This window comes from Ixodes scapularis, unplaced genomic scaffold (genome assembly GCF_016920785.2).
Source record: "Ixodes scapularis isolate PalLabHiFi unplaced genomic scaffold, ASM1692078v2 PGA_scaffold11__112_contigs__length_91849675, whole genome shotgun sequence".
Lineage (NCBI taxonomy): Eukaryota > Metazoa > Arthropoda > Arachnida > Ixodida > Ixodidae > Ixodes > Ixodes scapularis.
In genome coordinates, this window is record NW_024609837.1 from 15921431 (window position 1) to 15943691 (window position 22261).

General features: G+C 47.2%; 1 protein-coding gene across 1 annotated transcript; it reads right to left on the reverse strand.

Annotated features, from left to right (window-relative positions):
- Window positions 1–1751: 1751 nt before the first annotated feature.
- Window positions 1752–3724, reverse strand: LOC121046103. Its single transcript, XM_040499866.2, has one exon. The coding sequence runs from the start codon at window positions 3722–3724 to the stop codon at window positions 1772–1774; it is 1953 nt and encodes a 650-aa protein (XP_040355800.1). The 3' UTR covers window positions 1752–1771.
- Window positions 3725–22261: the final 18537 nt, after the last annotated feature.

Below are 22261 nucleotides of genomic sequence, written 5' to 3' on the forward strand. Positions count from 1 at the left end.
AAAAGCGCCTCACTCTATAATTTGTAGCCACGTTCTCAAGACCCTTTCAAACACGATGCTGCGCTAGGAGACATATATTGAGCAAATTAACCAATCATTCCGACATAAGCCAAACCTGTTAAGCTGACCGACTTTCAAGTCAAATCAGATGTTCCCTTTTCAACAAAGCCGGCGACATATTAATCTCCGAGCCTACGGACATGAACCCTTAAAAAAAAAAAAAAAAAAAGAAGATAGTTTGTACTCGAAGCTTTCAAAATACCGCAATAAGGCGAAAGAGTCAACAGCGCAAGAGCATGCGCACAAAAAGTGACAGACGTTTTCAACTGAAATGCTTTTACTTTTCGCGCGCACGCCACTACGCAGTATATGTTCGGCTCTGTTATACTCCCGTGTCCCGTAAACTGACAGTGCAGCGGAAGCAGCATTCTAATTGTACCAGTCATGAGTGATCACACTCGTACGTCGTACAAAGGACGCGGAGTTTCTCTGCGGAGACGCTTCAGGCATATTCGAAGCATATTAGCTTCATACAGATGTATGACTCGAACGTGTCTGCGAGTGTGTTGGAAATAATTTGCACTAAAAACTACCGGATGGATGGTAATGGCTATACCTTTGTAACGGGCGGCAGCTTGCGCCACCTACAGCCTACCACTCCGAGGTTTACCAGTTTTGTCGTGAAGAGCTGCAAAACGGCTATAAGACTAATACATAGACATCACTGCCATTCATATACCGTCAAACCTTCCAGCACAACGGGTTGAAGAGGTTCACCATGCGAACGCTATTCTATACCACGGCCGTAACCCGAGGGGCGCGCGATGCAGCCGAGGGGCATTAGCATAAGCAAGGCAGCCGTTTGGTGGGACAAACTATCCCCGGGGGTACAGCAGAAGAGGCCCGGAATCCTCGAAACTGTTCCCTGGAGCATCGTACGTCCGCGCTGGAGCCAAGGTTACACCGCCATCAAGACTCGCGTGACCTTCGCCGCCGGCAGAAAAACTTCGCGATTCGATAGGGTTGCTTCCGCCCTTAAAGCGTGCCAAACAAAGGCGGCGCTTTCCGGTGGCACGCACGGAAGGCACGAAAGATCGCGGCCGTATAATATCTCGGTCGTCCACGCTGGGACCTTTTTTTTTTTTTTTTTTTTTTTTTTTTTTTCTGATGGCATTGGTCGGTCACTCGGAACGCGCAATGTTCGTGAATGGGTTTTTAAATCGGTCAGTTATGCCAAAGAACGCGAGAACGGTGTTGGAGTGGTCGAAGAAGTGCATCGTTTGTTTACCAGGCATTAAGCCGCAGTTTCACCGCGAATAGACTGTACAAAAGAATCAGAAGACTTTGTCTGAGGCGTCTTTTTTCTTCGGACGACACTCCGGTGGAATTGGTCGTACCAACATTGTCAACAGATATATGTATGTATGAAACTTCGAACATGATTGAGCGTGTCCGCAGACAAATTTGGCATCATGTCTGAAACGAACACCGTGTTTTATGTATGATGTACAAGCAGTATGACTGCCCCCCTCCGCCCCCCCCCCCCTCCAAAAAAAGATCAGTAAAATAATACTTATCTATTGTCTACACTGCTTCCCGATGCCAGCACTCGAAGAATAGGGTCACAGAAGAGCAGAGAAAGGAACACTGACATGTTGCGTATTTCTCATGTTTCATGGTCTCCGTACAAACAAATAACGCGAGACAGTTTGTGTGGGCGAAGCTCGACAACGAACATGGTATAAATATAACAGCCTGAATAGACGCATTCTCACTCCAACTTCTCGAACGTATTGAAGGCGGGTCCTCTCTGCACACCTTCACGCAAACTTCCATTGGGGTGCCTCTCGATGGTCGGTACATCGGTGTTCGCGCTCGAAGCGCTCGTGGTTCGGGCCAGATCCTTTCTGAACGGGCGCTTCGGCAGGAAGTACGTGTAGTCCCTGAAGCCGAAGAAGAGGTAAACACCTTGTAGCCCCACGAAGATGATGACGATGATGTCCATGGCAATGTTATTCACAAAAACTCCCACGAATCCAAGCAGCCATGTCGTGCCAATGATGAAGCCAAGCTTGATGAATAGCGCCATGTGAGAACGCTGTGCACCACCCCTGAAGTCGAAGTTGGCGGCTTGCTTGACGGTCTTGCGAATGTGGTAGACGATGTGCACGTATAGGCCGATATCCAGGATTAGCAAGGCGAACATCGGGAACAAAAAGAAAGTCACCTGTCCCCAGAAGCTCCCTATCCAACAGCCGCGGCGTGCGTATCGGGGCGACAGCACGAATGTCGGAGCTGTCCAGTTCAGTAAGACACAAATAGCTATGATCGCCAATGGTCCACCCCAGGCAATGAGGCAGTAGGCAATGAAGCCACTGCTCCTCCCAGAGGTGAGCCTGACGCCTGCTACATTTTTCCAGATATCGAACGACAAGACGCTCGTCCAGAAGAACGTTGACAGGAAGCCATAGTGGAGAACAATAGCTGACCCCGTGCAAACAGACTGGGGAACCTCCAGGCTGTTGACCAGAAGGAAGATCAGCTGACTCCAGAACAATGTAGCCGAGAGACACAGAGTGCATCTAGAAGAGAAAGTTCGTGAACTCTTGAAGAGTATATACACGAGGCCCTTCAGGAGCAGACACAACAAAGATAGGCTCACGCACACAACGGTCAAGTAGTTTTGGATGTCGTAGGGCTGTTGCTCAGATGCAGTAGCGTTGGTGCCATTCACTAGGCTGGCGTTGGCTCCAGTAACGCTAGCGTTGTAGCGGTACTGGGGTGCTCGGATGTAACACTTGTTGCTGTGCCACGAGAAGCAGGAGTCACTGGTCAAAACTGGTCTCAGCAAGGAAAGCAAGTTGGGTCTGCCAGATCTGAGTTGAGGAAGAAACCACGTTTCTGGGACCACTAACATCGGGGCGCACTCGAGTTCTAATGGATCAGCACCGTTGCAGAGGCCGCAGTAGATGTTCTTGTAGATGACTTCGGACTCATTTCCCTTGGGTTTCACTGGGGCGAAGTAAGTGTGACATCTACGTACGGTTTCGGAGTCCGACCCTTCCAGGCAAGAATCGTTGATTCTGGTGTGGAAGGCGCATGGTCTGAGATGGAGTGGCTTGTTCTCGTCGGCCATGTCTGGTGTGGTGACCTTAAAGTACCTGCGAATCTTGCTTGTTGCGTTCCAGAAGGTGGTCGCGTTGTCCAGGTCGTAGTTGCAGAGTGCGCAGAAAGCGTTTCGGTAAGTGACATTCCTTGCGCTCGTCACTGGGATGACATAGAATGTATCCTGGAAACTGTCTATGGCCTCGCAAGACTCTCTGGTATCATCCATCGGCCAGGTAGGATTGCACCCTGTGACCATGTACAAATCCCTCTCGTACTTTCCTTCTACGTTGAGTCTGATGCAAGAGGAAGAAGAGTGTCTTTCGAGAGAAGGTCCAGCCTGCCAGCAACAGTCACCGTAGTCCTGGCAGTTGGACGCGCACGAACACGTCACAATGTAGCGTTCTTCCTCGCAGGGGGTTATATCCGAGCTGCAGCCGTGAAGGTCTTTGGGACATTGCAGCAGACGTTCAAGACCGTTTTCTGAAAGAACCGGATGGTCTTCACGGCTTACAGACCATGGAAGCGCTGTGGTGTTGCAGTTGTACTCGTACTCGTGGAACGCTGCTGTCGCGGTTGACAAGACGCTCGTTAGCACGAAAAATAGAGTCGGCATCATGATGGCTTACACGGTGTTGGGACGGCTAGATGACTCTCCGCACCATCATGGCGAGCGGGCTCTGTAACGGAATACAAAGGAGTTACGAATGCTTATGTGCGCTTGATGGGCGGTTAACAATGAGGAGAGAAGGAGGCGCCGGCAGCGAGTGGGACGTGAGACCCGACGCAGTTGACGCCACAATAAAGTTTTCCTGCTTTTGAGCGGTCATTCTTAGAAAGCGTAGTCATTTGGAGAGGTAACACTTGGATGACTCGCAGCACTTTTGGAAATGCTTTTGGAGGGCCGACCTCGGGAAAAACACACTCGCGACCCATGCGATGCGTGGCGGGTCGATCGCAAATGCAGCTGAGAGCTTGTGACTGGCGGACTTTCTAAATCAAGGCCGTTTGATAAACCAAAAGGAAACCCAAACGATAATTCGAACGAGCTGGCAGGATTGACATTTTTCGCCCTGGGAGTTTTTGCGCGTACTTCCTAGATATCTCTTAGCACGCATATAAAACGTATTTTGCCTAAACAAAGTCTGCTTTGAAAGAAACTATTGTGGACTATGTCCTATTTGTAATCCCGTGCTAGATTACGTATAATGAACGCCGACAGTTGGCCATTGCGGTGCGGCAGACTTTTCAGTTACTGCTAGCGCACCCTTACACTCAAGAAACCTTCGCATAATCTTTTCTACAAGTAATTATATCGTTTGATATAAAAGAGTATGGGAGTTTTAGGAAGCCGTTTTTGAACGTCACTAGGGCTAAGGGTGCGCGCTTCAAAGCGTGCTTAAATGGCAGCGCTAGCGTTCGATTTCAATAGCGTTCTACGAAAAGACAATCCGCTAAAACTCCCCAGACTCTTAATTCCTTTAGATGCTTGAATAAAAAAGACCGTAAGGTGCCCGTTTTCCGCATTCCAGCTTCGCTAGGCTTCGGCTCGGCCATAACCTCGACGGCGTGGAAAAGGATCACAAGGGTCAGGCAGGGACGCGTTTCACCACCGGTGGGACCAACAGCCTTCCACCTCCGACAACTCCAAGATCATCGCAATAGGGCACTTGAGAAAGCGACGAGTGACAGCGAATAATTCGGTGGGAGAAAACGTTTGCCGACGCAAGGCAGACAGAAAAGAAACGCTCGAGTTATTTACTCACCGGAGAATCTCGAACGTGGAACGGCCGCATGTGGTGTTTTGTTTGAATGCCGGGTGAATCTTCCCTCCTGCCTTCTTGCTCCCGCCGCTTCCACGCACCGAAAAAAAAAAAGAACCAGTCTCGCGAAGGCCACGGGCGGTTTTCCACTCGACCGATCCGAAAGAGAAAACGCGCAAGCTTCTACTGACCAACAACCCGCGTGCGTGGACCGGTTCGCGCGCGCGTTGCGCGCCTCGAGAGAAGCGCGTCTTACGTCACTTCCGCTGGGAACATGTCGTCTGGCAACGGCGTGCATCGTGTGAAGAACCCGCCGGCGACAACACCCGTCGGCGACGGTGCTCGGTTGAGTCTCGTTTGTGTGTGTACGCGTGCACGGAGCGGCAGGTGCCATTCGTCTTTCAAGAACCAGCCGCCAGTAGGAGTTGTTCCAGACTACCGAGTCATCCCTCTCTCATTAATACGAACTCCATTATTATACGAAGCCGGTTAGTATGAATATTCCGCTATATATATAAACAATCTTTCGGGAGCGAACTGGGGCGGTTTGTGTATTTTTGTCTCGTTATGAGGGTCGAGGACGGGCGACTTTGGATGGGAACGGAGATCGACATTTTAACGAGACAGGGCAGTATCCTGGGAACATTTGCTGTTGTTGTTAGACCCAGTAAGCTCATTTTATGCAACCTTCAAGCGGCATGCAGTACTACTACAGTGTACTAGAATACTTGGGTAGTGTTGGTACCAGAGCGGCTCGCCTGAGGCGCGTGGTATTGATCGCGACAGGTGTCGACACCGGCGCGTTACCCAGAAGGTGTGCGCATGCGCGGCTGCAGGCGCGAAAATATGAATTTTTCGTGCCGCTTTGGAAGAGTGCAAATAGGATTTCTGATACAGCTATGACCTACCAGCGATCGTACCGCGCGACCGTGGGCAACACGATGCTGCAATGTATTGGGCGGTACAAGCTACATTACTCTGCCTTCACATCAAAACAATTGCGACTTCAAAGGAGCGGATTGCAAGTTTTTTCAGCGTAGAATTACCTGCGACTTTCGATTCGTCAGATGGTGAGCATTTTAAATGAAATTCCAATTTCCTTGGTTGGAAAAGGCCAAAAATTAGATAGTTTGCGGGGATATCTAAAACTCGAGAGCAATTTTGTTGCTATTTGATTTCAAGTGAAACGAAACGGCACATACTAAAGCCCGAGATTGTTTTGATATGTCTTTTAAGTACCCCAGGTGAACTTCTCTGCCTTCTTTTCTGTCTGTCTTCTTCTTCAGTTCGACTTTAAGCAGCTCGTTTTGCTTGTCACTCATTCTTGTATTTATTTGTGCGACAAACCTCCCAAGCGCCGGTTGCAAGGAGATGAGAATCTTAAATTTATTCATGGCCGCCACGACCATGCGAGGACCACCCGACGTTCACTTGTAAGAAATGGCTTATAAGCCGTGACAATTTTTATCACGCGTTTTAGCATTAAACTTCAGAGAAAAAAATTGAGACAATGTCGGCTGAAAAAGTAATGCTTCTTAAGATTCAAAGAAGAAAACAAGCAACTATTTCACATCATTTAGACCAGGAAACAACAGCACACGTAAATAAGTCAAGGTAAAAGTTGTAATCGTTTACAGCACGGCATTGAAAATACATGGTTACAATGTGCAGCGCATACATGGCCCTGAAGGTATACTTGGCATACCACATCAGGTAAGTTGTCGAAACAAATGAACACCGCCCTTTCGATGCTGATCTTGTTGGACTTCGGCTCAAGAGCAGGCTCCAAATAAGGAACGCCGTAAAAGTTGTTGAACTTGTGAACAGCCCAGTAGGGAGTTGGCATATTCAGGGATCTGAATATGCCAACGGCAGGAGCTTCGCTATTCACCACTGGTGACAAAGGGCAAGTTTCCCGAGCGAGTCCCGAACGCTTTGCAACGATGGACTCTGGTGGACTTGCCTTCCGGTTCCTCTCCTCTCGTCCTGCGGGAGGGTCACCCCTGAGGTCCTGGGGTACACTTGGCAGCAGAGTCGGCACCGCGTCTGGCGTGAGCGCGGGATACCTACAAGGAATCCTCACTTCTTTTCCGCGAATTATGTAGACATATCGTCTCGAAGGATGAAGCGGGGCTCGAAGTGCAGCTCGCAGACAGCGCTTGTTTCTTCAAGACGTGTGTCCGATCGTTGCATATTCTTTTCTCGAAGATCCCTTGTGGCACTGTCCTTTGGAACGCCGAGAATTGACGCCGTTTACACGCCTTTCACTCTGATGTAGCCCGTTTGGCAACCAGGTGAGCAGCAAGAGTTCTGTCGCCGTTTTGCCGACGGCCTTTCGGCGCTACACTTACGCGTTCACCATCCGCAAAATCAGAACACACAAGATTCAAAACATATTTCGATCGAACACACGGCACTATGATATCGTGATCGGCATACCAACACGCGCACCGCTCAAAGTGAAAAAAAAAAAAAGCAATAGCGTCGTCGATTTTAAACGCATCTTCCGCCAAACGTGGCGGGCTGCGCGATTTTTTCCGGGTAACTCGCCTACAGCGCCGCCACAAACTGTCAATAGACGTGCCCTCACGAGCTCCCGTTGCCGAGGCCGCTCAGGTCCCAACACTATCCCAAGTAATCTAGTACACTGTAGTACTTGTAGTACTACTGCCCGTACAACGTACAAACGTGTTCGCTCGAGACACTATGAAAAAATTATCTGCTGACACGCCACAGGGACGTTGTGTGTTTGCCAACACAGAAATGTGTGTTCACCAACACAAGGCACGTGCGCTGGCCTCTTCAACTCATCCGTCTCGACGGCGCGGGGGGGGGGGGGGGGGGGGGGGAGGGGGAGGGGGGGATTTCACAACTCCGCCAACCTATTTTCAGAAACAATCAAACACACACAGCGGCGTCAAACCCCACAGCATCGTCGAAATAACGCGCTCGACTTGTGTATACAAGGTCCGCTCCGGAAAAGATAGTGGTGGTAAGTGGCAACGCTGCCGGAGGAAAAAAAAAATATAAAGAAGCGTTTTGCGCGCCGTGACCTCGCGTTGCGACTTGTGCGGCACACCTATATCTGCGAAACGGCTGCGGAATTGTGGAGCAGCTCCCACGGCTAGTCTACACCGTGACAGCCCTGCACGTCCCCGTGATACGATCGGTAAATAGCAAGAACGAGGCGGAATTCACTGCATACACTCGGTTTCCCATCAAGTCCGACCCCAGCCGACGCTATATACGTATAGTACGAATCGTTGGAGACGATCAGGTGGATCTAAAAGTGCATATGGACGCGGCGCTTGTCATCCGTGCACGTCTCTTTTATCACCTATCAAACCGATCACGCACAGAAGAAATCGCAGGAACACGTGAGGCATTCACTTTGCGCGATTGGTTCAAGTCGGGAATATAGCGAGCGTACGAAGTCAACGCGAGCCGCGACGAGGCGCTTCTGTAGCCGCTCAATCGGACACTTTTTTTCATTTTTTTTTTTTTTTTTTTTTTTGCCGCAAGGCCAGTGTGTTACTTCTTTTGGCCCCTATTCGCGACTCCAGCAAAACGGACGCCGCCAAGCGGGAAAACCGGGAACCAGTCGGTCCAGGTCGCTCCGCGCCCCGCCGCGTCTCTGATGGCTTTCGCGGACACGTGCTGTCGGCGCGGGGGCGAGCAATGTAATGTGACGAAGGTCCGAAAATTTCTTAAGTTTGCCTGAGTGTTCATTAGTGTGGTGAAGCCTCAGTAGATTGTTTCTTTCCATCACGTGCTTGAAAGCCCGTTCACTCCACAACACACGGTCGCGTGCTTTCAATTTTTTGGATGAGGAGGAATCACGGAAAAACGTTTTGATTTCTTGTCTGTCTCTAATCACATTCAAAGTGACGACTGCTTGGTGACTGATAAGTGGTTTCTTTATAAGCATGTAGAACAGTGGACTGAGGTCGACAGACGAGGCATCTCACTGGAGGGAACACCAATGTTGCGCAGTCAAGTGAATGGGAAGGTTCGATAGCTGCTTTCCTTGAGTTCGATCAGCTTCAAGTTAATTCGAGCCACTAACGCCGGCCGGTGCGTTGGCTATTCATCTTGGCGGCTTTTCGCCGAAAAAGACCACATTGAAAGAGTTGGGCTAATTTCGCAATTACTTGATTCAGAAAACCTGCTCGCTGCATATGATTAATGAGGGAAATTATCTGCTTTCAAAAGGTGGGGGACGCGTCTCGCAAAGTTAGAAGCTGTCACGTGATTAGGATCTATCGCGCCTCCAATATTTATATTATAAACCCTATCGAAGCCAGCAGCAATATACGTCTACATTGCTCAGGTTGACCGGCCACAAAAAATACTCATTTTATTCGTTCAGGATTCGAAGTCAAGTTCAATGCAGAGAAGTCTGAGTGAATCTCCGATGAAGACTCTCCTCGGTTTGTCCGCATTCGGCTTCGTTCTACCGGCTAGAACCATTTGGCTAAGTTTAAGTAGTATCTCTCTGTCTGTCAAATATACTTTTATTCAGCAGTTCACCTAATACTTAGTTAACTAAGTTCATATTTCAACCCGAAGAATATACTAATATCGCTTTACTGGGACATAGTACGTAATATAATACATAATCCGCATATTCGTCAAAATGACTTCTCGATTGCTACTAAAATCTGAATTGAAATACGAGTATCAGCTGCTTGGTGAAGCGCCAGCGAGTTGACATGCTCCTTGGCTCAAGAAGCGCTTGCTTAATTTTCGTAATTTTCCTGCAGCCTGTGTTCTTGACCAAGCACACGACTGGAGATGTTTCTTGAAACGCGAACAGGCACAAAAGCTCAATTTCGCGGACAGATAAGTCGCATGGTCGAGGCATGCGAGTTAGCTAAAAATTACTCTCGGTGGAACAATTTTGTAGCCCTCGCCGCTTTCTTCAGATAATCAAAACTAATTAGGGTCTATTACCGTTTCTCCGGAGCCCATAGTTTCGGTTTTGATCGAAGTCTCCGATACGAAAGTTTGACATGAAAAGAACAAAAAACACCGGCAAAACAAAACCATGCTCGGCAAGTTTATGCGCACCGGCTACACTTAACTGTCTCAGCTCAAATACCCATAAAATTGTCATTCAACAAAAGAAAATTTGTTAAATTGAATGCGCCACTCATTCAGGCAGCCCGGCCGAGCCGACGCGACCTGGACTCAGCCGCCACGTTTGTTTGGTGGTGGCGCCCCCTATAGGTCGCTGGAGTCGCGAATAGGGAGACTCGGCAAACACGAGGTTGTAGAGCGGAGTTTACGAAGCCGCACGCTGACTGCAGACTCTCGCGACGACGTGTGGCGCCCCGCACTTCTCTCCATGAACTTTCAGATCTAAGTGTGTGGTGTGCGAGACTAAGTGGTGTACGAGGCTGAGTGATATACGAGATCTAAGTTTGTGGTGTACGAGACTAATTGGTGTACGAGATCTAATTTTGTGGTGTACGTTTTGAACACGAAACTGTGAGAAATAAAGACTCGCAATAAACGAGTGTCGTGTGTCCCTCTGTTTAATGTTTCTCTGCACCGTTATAGGAGCAGTTTCTGATTCAAACTTTTAAATCACTTGTATATAAAAAAAAATCGAACTCACTCAAATAATGGTTTAGTTAAACGGACACCATCAACCGCAGGTAAGTGTTACCTTGGCCCCCGAGACTCTCGACGCCTAAAGCTCTCCGTCAGGCCATTCCATTCGTCGGGAGAGGCTGATATAGAAGTAAACAAATGTCTCGAGGCTGTTCCCACCGCGCAGTGGCGCAAGGTAAGTGGCCGGAAATCACCATCATCGAGCTTGCTTGGCTTGCTGCCCGGATAAAAGGGATTTACCCGAATTATCCTCGTTGCTTCTCTCCACAACACGCGTTACGTTTTTTTCGAGGAAGCGGTAGGCTGAAATTCGAGTGAATTGCTCCTATCAAAACCGGGAATGATATAGAATAAATGCACGCCTGTTTATTTTCCAATAAACTGCGCGTCCAATCACCCTATGGAAAAAATAGTGCCGAGTCATTAGCGAGTCGCAATAAAGTTTATGACCCAAGCATACCCTTCCTCTTGTGAGAATAAGTGGGCGAAATGTCGTTCTCATTATTCCTTCGCAGATCGCTTCACTGAATAGGAGGTAAGAGCGGTTCGGGGGTTCTTTGGTCTAGTCGATTCACTTGAGACTTTATATCACATCGTTTCTTTCGTGATATCTTTGTTCGTTTAATTTTCCCATCGTTTCCGTTCTGTCGTTTTTCGCTTCTTGTCGTTTCTTTCATCGAGTAATCCTCGGACTTCGTCTCGCAGTGTGACTTCCGTACCGGCAGGCGCCGTTGGCAGCTTCGGCCTCTTCGCTGCATTGGAAATTTCTGCGATAATCTCTCCCGCTGTTTACTTATTTTCAGGGTCAGCTTGCTAAAACTGGCGTCTCAGGAAAGGCTGGGTGAAAGAAAGCACTGCCAGAGCCAGCGCACGAGCTGAGTGGCACTTGATTCGCGTTTCAGCGAGCACGCGCCTCTGCCTTTGCACTGTTTACAAAAATACAAGTTTTTTTTTTTTTTTTTTTTTTTACTTTTGTTTTTAGCTATTTAGCAGGCGTACCCATTATGAGCGACTAAAAGTAGTAAAACGTTTGAACCTGTAAATAGTTAAAAAAAATAGAGGGGAAGCAAAACGGGAATGCGTGACGGTTAGAATTATATCCTAAATGTCTTTCATTGGCGTGGCGACGGCAGAACAGTGTTTTCGCCCATACTGGAAGTGACAAAAATTCAAGACGGCTGCGCCCTCGTAAAAAGGGTCCACACGGCGTGCGCACATTTAACGCTCGAGATGCTTTGCCATATCGCCAATGACGAGCTTGGAATAGAGAAAGAAAAATATCATCTTTTTCCTTTGCTCCTGGTCTACCAATATACACACAGCAAAACAATAAATATAAAACGATACATTTACGTTCTCCTCCTTTCCTCGTACAATCCATCGATTGGAACAGCCTACCACCTGACGTTGTAAATGTTACCACATATTCCGATTTTTGTTTTATGTTGTCGCAGCTTAAAAGTGTTTCGATGTACCACTCCTGTTACAATCTCGCGAGAGATTGACAGTATCAATAAAGAAAGAAAAAAAGAAGATAACGGCTCTGCATTAGCATCCTCTTGCGCAGCTCCGGAGAAGCTATTTGCTATACGGCGAGAAATTGAGGGAGAGGAGGAGACGAGAGTGGGAGTGGGCGTCGGAACGCCGAGTTCTGACTCGAATGATCCTCCATACTCACAAAGCCTGGCAGTTCGACGACGGAGCCATGGAGTGCCGGTCGCAGATTTGGAGCGCGAGGATCGGGTAACGCAGAGCATTTCTCGGGAAACCTGGCCGTCAACGCACAGTTTTTGCAGCGGTGGCGGAGACCCGAAACATAGTTTTCAAACCCGACGAAAAAAGAAGCGGTAGCGCGAGGAAAGCGAGGAGCACGAAAGGACGTTCAATCGCTCGGGAGAAGTGTGTTTTGGCGTCTCGCCGCAGCGGGGCGCCCGTCACGTGGCTCTCCTCTCATCCGTTGTCTGCAGCTCTACCTTTCTTTTGAATTTCGGCGGCCGCTTCTCGTGGCGATCTGCCAGCCCTTGTCAGTATTAGCGGCGAGATGTTTTTGGTGGCACCCTCCTACGGTTCCCCCTGTGACGTCCTTACCTTCCAAACAACAAGTTCGATATGTTTGTAAGGAACATGGTGGAAGCTTGAAATCATTGCGCTCTCAAAGGAACACTGCCAACACCGTCAAAATTAAAGTTCTTTCGTTCTTCTTATTTCCGTCCATGATAAATCCTTTTCTGACGTCATATTCAGCGTTCGGCCAATCGTGGAAGGCCGACCACAGCGACGCTTTCGGTCGCGCACGTCGCCAATAGAGGAGGCTATTGGTCGGGCAAACGAGCGTTCGGAAGGGTCGGAAGAGAGCTTTACGCGCCTAGAATCTCGGAGGCCATGGTGAGAGTGACGTCAGACCAACTACGGTTAAGGGTGTCCGACGGCCGTCCTCAACCCGAGTTACGTTTAAATACGCTTATTTAAATACGCTTAGAAGTTACAGCCAACTATACATACTCCAGCTAAACAGGCACCTTTAGCCGGGGTTAAGTCTGACCTCCACTTAACTGCAGTTAAGGGGGCCCGTGTAACTACGGTATAAAAACCGCATCCTCTTACAGACATGCAGCAATCCAGAGCGGCCGCGCGGAACGCCGACAAACTTACGGCGCAAAGACATCCGAAGACGAAAGGGAACCAGCGCCGTATCCTTCCACGCTGCGTCGGGAGCCCCAGTATACTTCCTTGCTTCTCGCACAAAACACCTTGGCGCCGTTCACTCCGTTCACGGTCGACATCGCTTCCCAGAGACGACATGGAAGTGTGGCAAGCTCTGGAACGCTTCATCGAAGCAGACCCGAAACATACAATCAAAGGGGGAATAAAAAGAAACACAAGATATGCTAAGTACAGTTGCATGTCCCGGGGAAACCCAGCCTTCACTGCCAAGTGTGGCGGAAACCGTAGCAGCTGTGCGTTGTCCTCGCTACGCTTATATGCAGCCTGCTGCAACGTAACAACTGCCGAAGAGGTGCGCTGGAATTTCCCAGAGATAAGCGACGTTGCCACGGCAGTCAGTACAAACTTATCGGTGACCTTTACCTGTGAAGTCATGTATACTGCATGGAACGCAAATGTTTACGAAGCAAAGTAACGGGCTCTAGTTTAGCTTGTTGGTGCACAATACTATAATAGGGACAGGTGAACTTGGGACATACCGCTGGACAGACATCCTGCAGCGGTATGTCTGTCCCCTTTTCTCTCTATATTCTATTTTCCTAAGTTCAGATAGCCTATATTGTAGTATACAAAGCGATCCCTTGAATTTGATTAGAAGACATTTAAACAGTCGTTTCGGGGAGTGAAGGAGAACATTGTTGATCAATTTCTCCGCTACATTTAAAGGAACGATGGAACAATTTTTATACTTTCAGTAAATATCGCTTAGAAATGGATTTTTCACATTGACACTATGCTGCCATTTCTAAGGATTAAGGGGGGAGGGGGGGGGGGGAGGGGGGGGAGGGGACTCGTCAAGCGGCGCCCGTACAGTTTCATCATCATTATCACCAACGCCACCACCATCATTATTAGCATCATCATCATCCTCATCATCGCCATTATTATTATTATTATCATAATTATCACAATCAAAGATGAGTAGCTTAGAAATTTATTATCAAAATGGCCGAGGCTTATGAACTTAAGATGATACTTTTTTTATGTTACTTTAGCAAACTTTTCAGTGGTTTGTCTTACGGGACCCTGGCTATGATCAGGAATATCGAATTCTGATTACTTTCCACCAAGTTTTGATGTGCATCGTCGCGATCGTGACAGCTCTGGGTGGTGTTGTTGTGATTGCCCCGGACAAGGGTCTCGTTTCAACAAGGAGTTCGTATTTATAAAAACATCCCGAACCTTTGTGGCTTGAGGTGGGCTGCAACCGCCAAAAGCGTATTTTGATTTGCGTTTTTTTATCTCTCTTCGCAAGTTCCTCCGGATGAATTGAGTAATTGCCTCACTAACATAGAAGAAACTGTGATCAAGCTCGACTCCTTTAAATATTTAATCTTAGAAGACTTTAATGCCCCGGGGATGGACTGGACGAATCTTAGCAATTTGTTGAACAACCTTTTCCTTCGCACAAGTGCAACCTGCTCATTATTTTTGCCGCTTTCTTGACCGCTTTCTTGGTTAAAATTCCCGACTTATGCTTTTTCGAACACGAATAATATAAGCGGAACCTTTAGTGAAGTACAGATGGTAGCGCTAGATAAATATCACCCCGCTTTAAATATAGTGTTTCTAATATTTTTCAGGCCATCAGGTGTTACCAGATGCAATGTCCTATCGTACAAGGGCTATAACTTTCGCAAGAAAGAATACATCGGACTCTATCACCACTTCTCAGAAGTCTCCTGGTCCCCAACCTTACATAGCCAGAAGGTCAATGATAATGCCACCAAATTCACTTAATTACTTCAAGATGGTATAAACAAATATATTCCTTTAAAAGAAAACCTCAAAGCTAAATTTTCTGACTGGTGTTCACCTGAGTTATGAACACACTTCAAGCGAAAAAAGTTCCTGAACCAGAAGGGGAAGAGAAGCTGCCTTCTCAAATGAAAAACTTAATTCAAGCATTGCAGAAAAAAATGTAAAATATTATTGAATCGAGATCGCGAGGTGCATTAAAAAACGGTGGAGTCTGATTTAACGGTAAATAACCAAAAGTTTCTTGCAGTACCTCGGTTTGCCTACAGCAAGAACGGAGAGACCATATACAATTGTTATAGATGGTGTCTCTGCAAAAGAAGCACATCAGAAATATTTTCTAATCATTTCAGCTCTGTTTTCGATGATCACGTAAATTCTCCCTTTCCTGATTCTCACCCGGAAGGACTTTTGGGGCCTGCTACACTCGATTTGAGTAAACAAAAAAATATCTGCAAAGTATTAAGGAAACAAAACCAAAGCATCTGGTCACGATGAAGTACCAGCAGTTCTAATTAGAACCTATCGTGATTTATTCACCGTTGTCTTTTGTGCATATTTAATAACTCTTTAAAACCCGGAATATTCCCAGACATGTGGAAGCTCGCTGCAATTGTTCCCGTGCTTAAGTCTGGGAAGAGTGGCGATGTTTCCAATTATAAACCGATCACCCTTCTCAGTTCCTTCTCAAAGCTTTTCGAAACTGTTCATCATAAATTTTTTTATCTTTCTTATTTAGAAATACCATCACTCCTAACTAACATGACTTTACTCCTGGCAGGTTGACAACAACAAATTTGGTTATTTGTACGTCAATAGTTTCCCGCGTTGTCTGTAAGCAAGGTGAACTTGACGTAGTTTATTTTTTTATTCAAGCAAGGCCTTTGACGCGGTTGACCATGTAATGTTACTATCTAAATTGTCTTACTACGGTGTTGGTGAAAACGTGATAGAATAGTTCGCAAGTTATCTGCTGAGTGTAAAGGGTTTTGTACGAGTTAATAATATGATATCCACAACCCAATGTGCCTCGCGGATCCGTTTCAGGCCCTCTACTTTTTTTTATGCGTCAGTGATGTCTTTCTTGCTATCTCGCACTCCTTATTCCTGCAATACGACGATGACATTAAAATATACCGTGAAATTCGAACTCTTGGCGACGACGTAAGATTACTGGCACTCAGAAATTGGTGTAGGTAAAATCCGTCTGAACCGTTCAAAAACCAAAGTATTGACATTTTCTCGGAAAACTCAAAATTTCGGTTTGGCTCATCGAATTGATGGGGACTGTATGCGGAGCGCAAGCTCGTCTGCTTCTTGTGCGGGAGTTGCGTTGACGTCAGAAACACACCGAGCGCTGATTGGTTCTGGTTGAAGGTTAGTGGGCAGACCTGAAGACATCTTGCTAAAGACTTTCAGGAAACCGTTACCGTGTTCCCCGTACCTTTGAAACATGGGACTTCAAACGCGCCTGAAGTGATACCGACGGCGGGGCGCGCGCCTAAAAGCATGTTTCAAAGACTTTAGTACTGTTGTACGCCGAACGCTAACGGTTTACTAAATGTCCCTATCAAATCAGTTCTACCTTTTTTTTTTCTTTTTTTAGAAATGGATTTATTATGGGTTATTTAGCTTTGCATTCTATATATGCAGGGTGCTTCAGAGAACGCAGGCCAAATCAGTCCTGCGAAAATTAAGCATCGCACAGATAAAAAGGTTGATGCCGTGTCGGTGTCTGCCCAAAAGACCATTTAGAAAAAATAATAACGTTAAGAAAAATAGTTTTTGTTTTGTTTTTTTTAGAAAGTAACATTTTATTTGTTTATTTTAAGTCCACAGTTTCAATTAGAAACGTACTGGGCATCATCAATAACCCCTATATCAATCCTTTTTGGACAAGTATAAAGCGTGCCGAACATTTTACCATATTTTGAAAAACCCTTCAATTCTGTATACCGTGTACTTGTATTCTGGTTTCGGATTCTTATTCAAGCGCATCTTGATAGTAGCCGTCCTGCCCTCCGACGGCCGAAGCGCCGAACCAAGGCCAGACAATAGGCCGATCTCACCAGCCATTTGACTACGCCACCGCTGCCGCAATGCATCGAGGGAACTTTAGTCTTTTTGCGCGTGCGATAACCTCGCTGGAGCATTGCGCGTGTAAAGCACGAAAAGGCACGAGCCCTCGCGTGCACGGCCGTCTGCCTCCCGAGAACTAAAGTTATGGCGGCGTCACGCATGCGCCGAACGCTTAGTGAGATCGGTCTATTCGCCAGTCTCCGCCCCGCCTCCCTTTCCTCTCTCGTAAAAAAACGAAGTAGTGTAGCGCGCGCGCGTGACCAGGCGACCAGGAACGCCTCGCTGTTCGAAAGAGCATGACATTGCAAGATTGAGCTTTGACTTTTGGACTGACCTTGGTTCCGCGCTGCAGCCGTTGGAGGGCAGGAGAGCTGCCGCCAAGATGCGCTTGGATAAGAATCCGAAACCAGAATACAAGTACACAGTATACAGAATTGAAGGGTTTTTCAAAATATGGTAAAATGTTCGCCACGCTTTATACTTGTCTAAAGCCTAATTCACATGCAGCGGTTTTGGCCCTAGAGCGGCGCGATTTCTGCCGTCGCGGCGCTCTGGCCAGCACCAGCAATTCTGCGGCACGAGCGCCGCGACGGCAGAAATCACGCCGCTTTAGGACCAAAATCGCTGCATGTGAAACACGCTTGAAAAGGGATGATATAGGGGTTATTGATGATGCCCAGTAAGTTTATAATTGAAACTATGGCCCTGAAATAAACAAATAAAAAGTTACTCTCTAAAACACTTTAAGAAATATATTTTTTCTAAACGTTATTATTTTTCTAACTGGACTCTTGGGACTAACACGGCATCAACCTTTTTGTTTGTGCGATGCTTAGTTTTCGCAGGAGCGATTTGGCCTGCGTTTCCGGAAACACCCTATATATATGTATATATTGGGAGTGAGTGAAGATTGACAAGTGCAGCCGTGGTAATATTGTGAACTAAGAGGGGAGAAGGTGATTATTGAATTTATTGCATTAAAGTTAGCGAAAGGGAAAGGGAAAGAGAACTGGTGAAAAATTGGGCCAGGAGAGGGGATTGAACCCGCAACCTTCCCCTGTCCGGGTCGACGCCTTAACCGATTAGACCATCCCGGCCACTTCCCTTTCCCTAACTTTAATGCAATAAATTCAATAATCACCTTCTCCCCTCTTCGTTCACTATATATATATATAAATATATAAAGTGTATTTCTTTACGAAAACCAGTGCTTCTTTTAAAAGTCCAGACATGCTAAATTTAGTTTAAAAAAATCAAGTTCGAAATGAGGCAAACGAATAAAAGGACGGCAGGGTTTTGATGATTGTCGATTAAGACACATTTGAATCTCTCCCGATCACAAAGTATTAGCGACAAACCAAAAGGACCTCTTCTAAGGTTATCTATGTACAATCTCGTCAAACGAGCCTTTAAATACCGTTTATTATTTGTAGTCTGGAAACTTGTAAAGTGTCCCAAGCGCGCCCCTGGGGACAACGAGCGAAACGTTTGGAGTATCGCGTTGGAATTGAGCCACGTAAAGCGCGTGCCATTGCATTCTGACCATTGAAAATTGTATATTTGTATATTGTGTTTATACTGAGAAGACAAATTATGGAATACGATACACTTTGAGATTTTCTGCAAGTTCAGAGCGCTTTAAAAATGCTTTTTTTTTTTTTGTTATTGTTGGTTTTTCGCTTCCCGTTTTTTAAACCTACACCACACCCATACATAGTTCGTGAGTAATCGATGTTTAGTATAGGAAGGCCGAGCATCTCTACGTGCTTTTCATACGTGCATGTGCCAAGTGTGAATAAGTCAGAAGGTCCGGAGAACACAGAAAGGAGGAAGGGGGGGGGGGGGGGGGGGGGGAGCGCCAGCATTTTAGCGTAGGCACGCTGTTTTTGTGATGTTTCTTTTTTTTTTTTTATAACTCCAAAACATGGGAGCACCGAGGAGAAACAAACAAGTAAACGGAACAAACAGCGCTAAATATCTTCTAAATTTTTTTTTTTTCCAGAGCTCTTTTTTTAGCGCTTTACGGCAAACACGACAAGCTACCGTCCCAGCAAGCCAATACGAGCTTCGTAGTAGAACGCATTAAAACGTTCGGCAGGAAATAGCCACAGTATACAGAGCGCACGTCAGCTGCCTCGCTTTCGACGCTGATACCGGCTGTCATGAAGGCCATAGCCTTAGGCGTTTGTCAGGTTATGCACGAGCCGTATGCACCTTGAGCTCACTGCTGGCTTGGGTGTAGTCGGAGACCTCTGGTGAGGGTGTTGCCTTCGGCGACATCAAGGTTTCAATCGCAAACGAATCAAATCGCGGCGTCAAACGTGACTTTGCGCACGAACTGACTGCGACGCCGTTCCGATGATCAGACCAACGGATTGCGTCTGGCCGGAGTGGCCGCAGTGATGTACAACCACCAACTGCAGAAGTCTTATACGGTGCCTGCCAAGACCAGACAAATTTTAAATGTTCCTTCCGGGGGGCGCCAGCAGAGACATTAATAACAAAATCCAAGTAAACAATACAGAGGAGGGAAACAAATCTCTCCATCCCTCCCTTGCAAATCTCCGGAATAGTTACGATGCATCTAGGCTGCAGCACTGGGAAAGCCATGTACCATAAAATAGTTGACGCCGAGTATAGTATAGCAAAAGGGACGCCAATCTTGATACTTAGCAACGTTATAACATAAATGTTTTAGCTTTCTTTAGGAACTAAAAAGCAGGATAAAGACGGATTCGAGGAACGCTTAATTGGTAACCGACATTTGAAAACCGAAACCGAAAATAGCCAAAGCGAAACTAATTTCAGAAATATAACGGTAACCGTAAACATCACCGAGCAGTTATTATGTTCAGTGTAAATCTTTGTTTAAAACAAAACTTCACAAAAAGAAAAACAATCTTTAGTTATTTTGTTTCTTTTTTAAAGATATGCATTTGCATAAAACACTGCTTCGCACAATACTCAATGCGCCTTGTCGCATTGCGCATTCAGCAAAGCTCTTTTTATTCTTTCGTAGGCGGGGCCTCTGTTATAGTTCTTATGTTGCATTAGACCACAGACACCTATCCGCTGTGCATGTTTCCGCAGACTATGACTCTGGTTCGACGGATGACCATTCACAAGGAAACTTTCCAATATGTTAACAAATCCATAGAGCCGTATATTAGGAGAGTTTCGCCAATGGGAGGAGCAAGGGCCGCCGCCAGCGCCGAATATTCACCCCGCGGTTAGAGCGTAAACTAAGAGTGCGACACAGCGTCGACCAATCAGCAGACCGCGGCGTCACAATATTTCAAACGACATTTAAATCGTGAAATAGAAGCGTTCCATCTCGGTGTCTCCGTGACAATAGAGTCAATAGAAAACAAGCAGCAATGATCGCCACTACGCAGTTTGCTCTGGTTTGGAGCGCACGCGTTCGGTTATTCTACCGTCGAATATGGCCGTGACGAAAATGTCACATGCGCCACATTTTCAGTCATCAAGAGGCATACCTTTTTACTCTAGCGACACTAAAACGGCTTACACGCTCGCCTATTCAAACCAATGGTTGACCAAACTCTGCCAATGCACGGCTCTGCAAATCCACAGCCCAACACGCGCGTGGTCGTGGCTTTGGAAAGTGATCACCTCGGCCAGAAGCGACGCCATCTAGAATAATAAAGGCCTCCGAACGCCCCCCCCCCCCCCCCCCCCCTCTTTCTCCGTGAAACGTCACCACGGTCGGATGGCTCCTACTCAGCAAACAAACCCGAGCCCGAGAGCCCTTCGACGCGTTCATTGGACACGAGGTCCAGCCGAGAACTGGCGCAGCGCTCGCGTCCAATCCGCGTCTTCGTTCAATCTCGCCGTGATGACGTCTAAATTCTAGTGTGCAGGCACTTCAATTATTCTAGGTGGTGTTGCCAGAAGTCCCCTAAAAATAAAAAGGATGGTGGAAGTGATGTTTTCCGGTCACTCACGCTACTGTCCATGTAGCGGCGTTCTCTCATTTTTCGTGGGCAACGCGTTGATGTATACAGTCGCTGACGGCATATATTAAGAAAAAGGCGGAGCGTGACAAGCGCCGGGCATCTCACTGTCGCTTCTCAGCAATCAGAAGGTGGGATTCGCCGATAAAAGCGCCGAAGAACGAATCGCGAACATCAATGAGCCACGCGTTTCTCTTGGTGAGAGCCGCTAAAGAAGCTACGTGTACACTACCAGCACCCCACTCTCAGGCCGCCAGGGTGCAACTGGCAACAATGACAAAAAAAAAAGGGAAAGATCTTTTTTCTTTTTTCCCCGATACATTAATGCCTATTTTTGGGGGTATTCCACACTGCCTGGTGATAGAGGGATAAAATCGATTTGAGAGGGGCGAGAGGCATATGCTTAATCTTTGTAGACTCAGGTACAGGTGGCGCAAGCTACCACCCGTTACGGAGGGTACAGCCATTAACATCCACCTAGCCATCCATCCAACTTCCTGAGCTATAGACGTTTGCAAGTACGGCTTCTGGGCGCCGCCATCTTGATGCTGGTGTGGGTAGATCGTCTGATAGTCAAGCACTGTTGCTGAGCCCGTGGTGAGTACGCCTCCGCAATGCTCGATTCGCTATCGGACGATCTACCCATACCAGCATCAAGATGGCGGCGCCCAGAGGCCGTATACTTCCACGCGTGTGCAGATGCGGTGTTAGGACGTTCAGGCGGTATCTTTCATCCCTGTCACGGACCTGTGTTTTCAACCTTTCCGAAGGACGGAAAAGCGTTTCCTGCGATTTGAGAAAGAGATTTAAAGCTAACTGGCAGCCACGATTTTCAGCAGCAAGATGGCTGTCGCTACACTGCAGCGTAAACCTTATCTAGCCACTCCGGAACGAAATCAAAGGTGCGCTCAATTCTCACCAGCTTGTGTGGAACAAACACGCTACCTGTGATGCCTAGAGATTCTTGGTGGGTTTTGCCGCGGCAATGGAGGCCCTTCAACTTTCCTCGAAACTTTTGAGCTAATCTCAGTTTTTAATTGGTGCGTCGTTTGTTGCTTGTTATTTGTTGTTGACGACAAGTTCAAGGAACAGACTCATTGCCGTGGCCTCGAGAGGCCATTAGACCCTTTTCAAATGCCCGCTCTATCGCCTGTCCGCCATTTCCCGATCACCTACTCTGAGCACGTAATGGGCACGAGGGCCGAGTCAGCGTTCGGCGAGGGCTTGGAACTAATCACTCGC

Coding starts and splice junctions, on each gene's coding strand:
- LOC121046103 (XM_040499866.2), bottom strand. CDS start 3,724: ATGATGCCGACTCTATTTTTCGTGCTAACGAGCGTCTTGTCAACCGCG.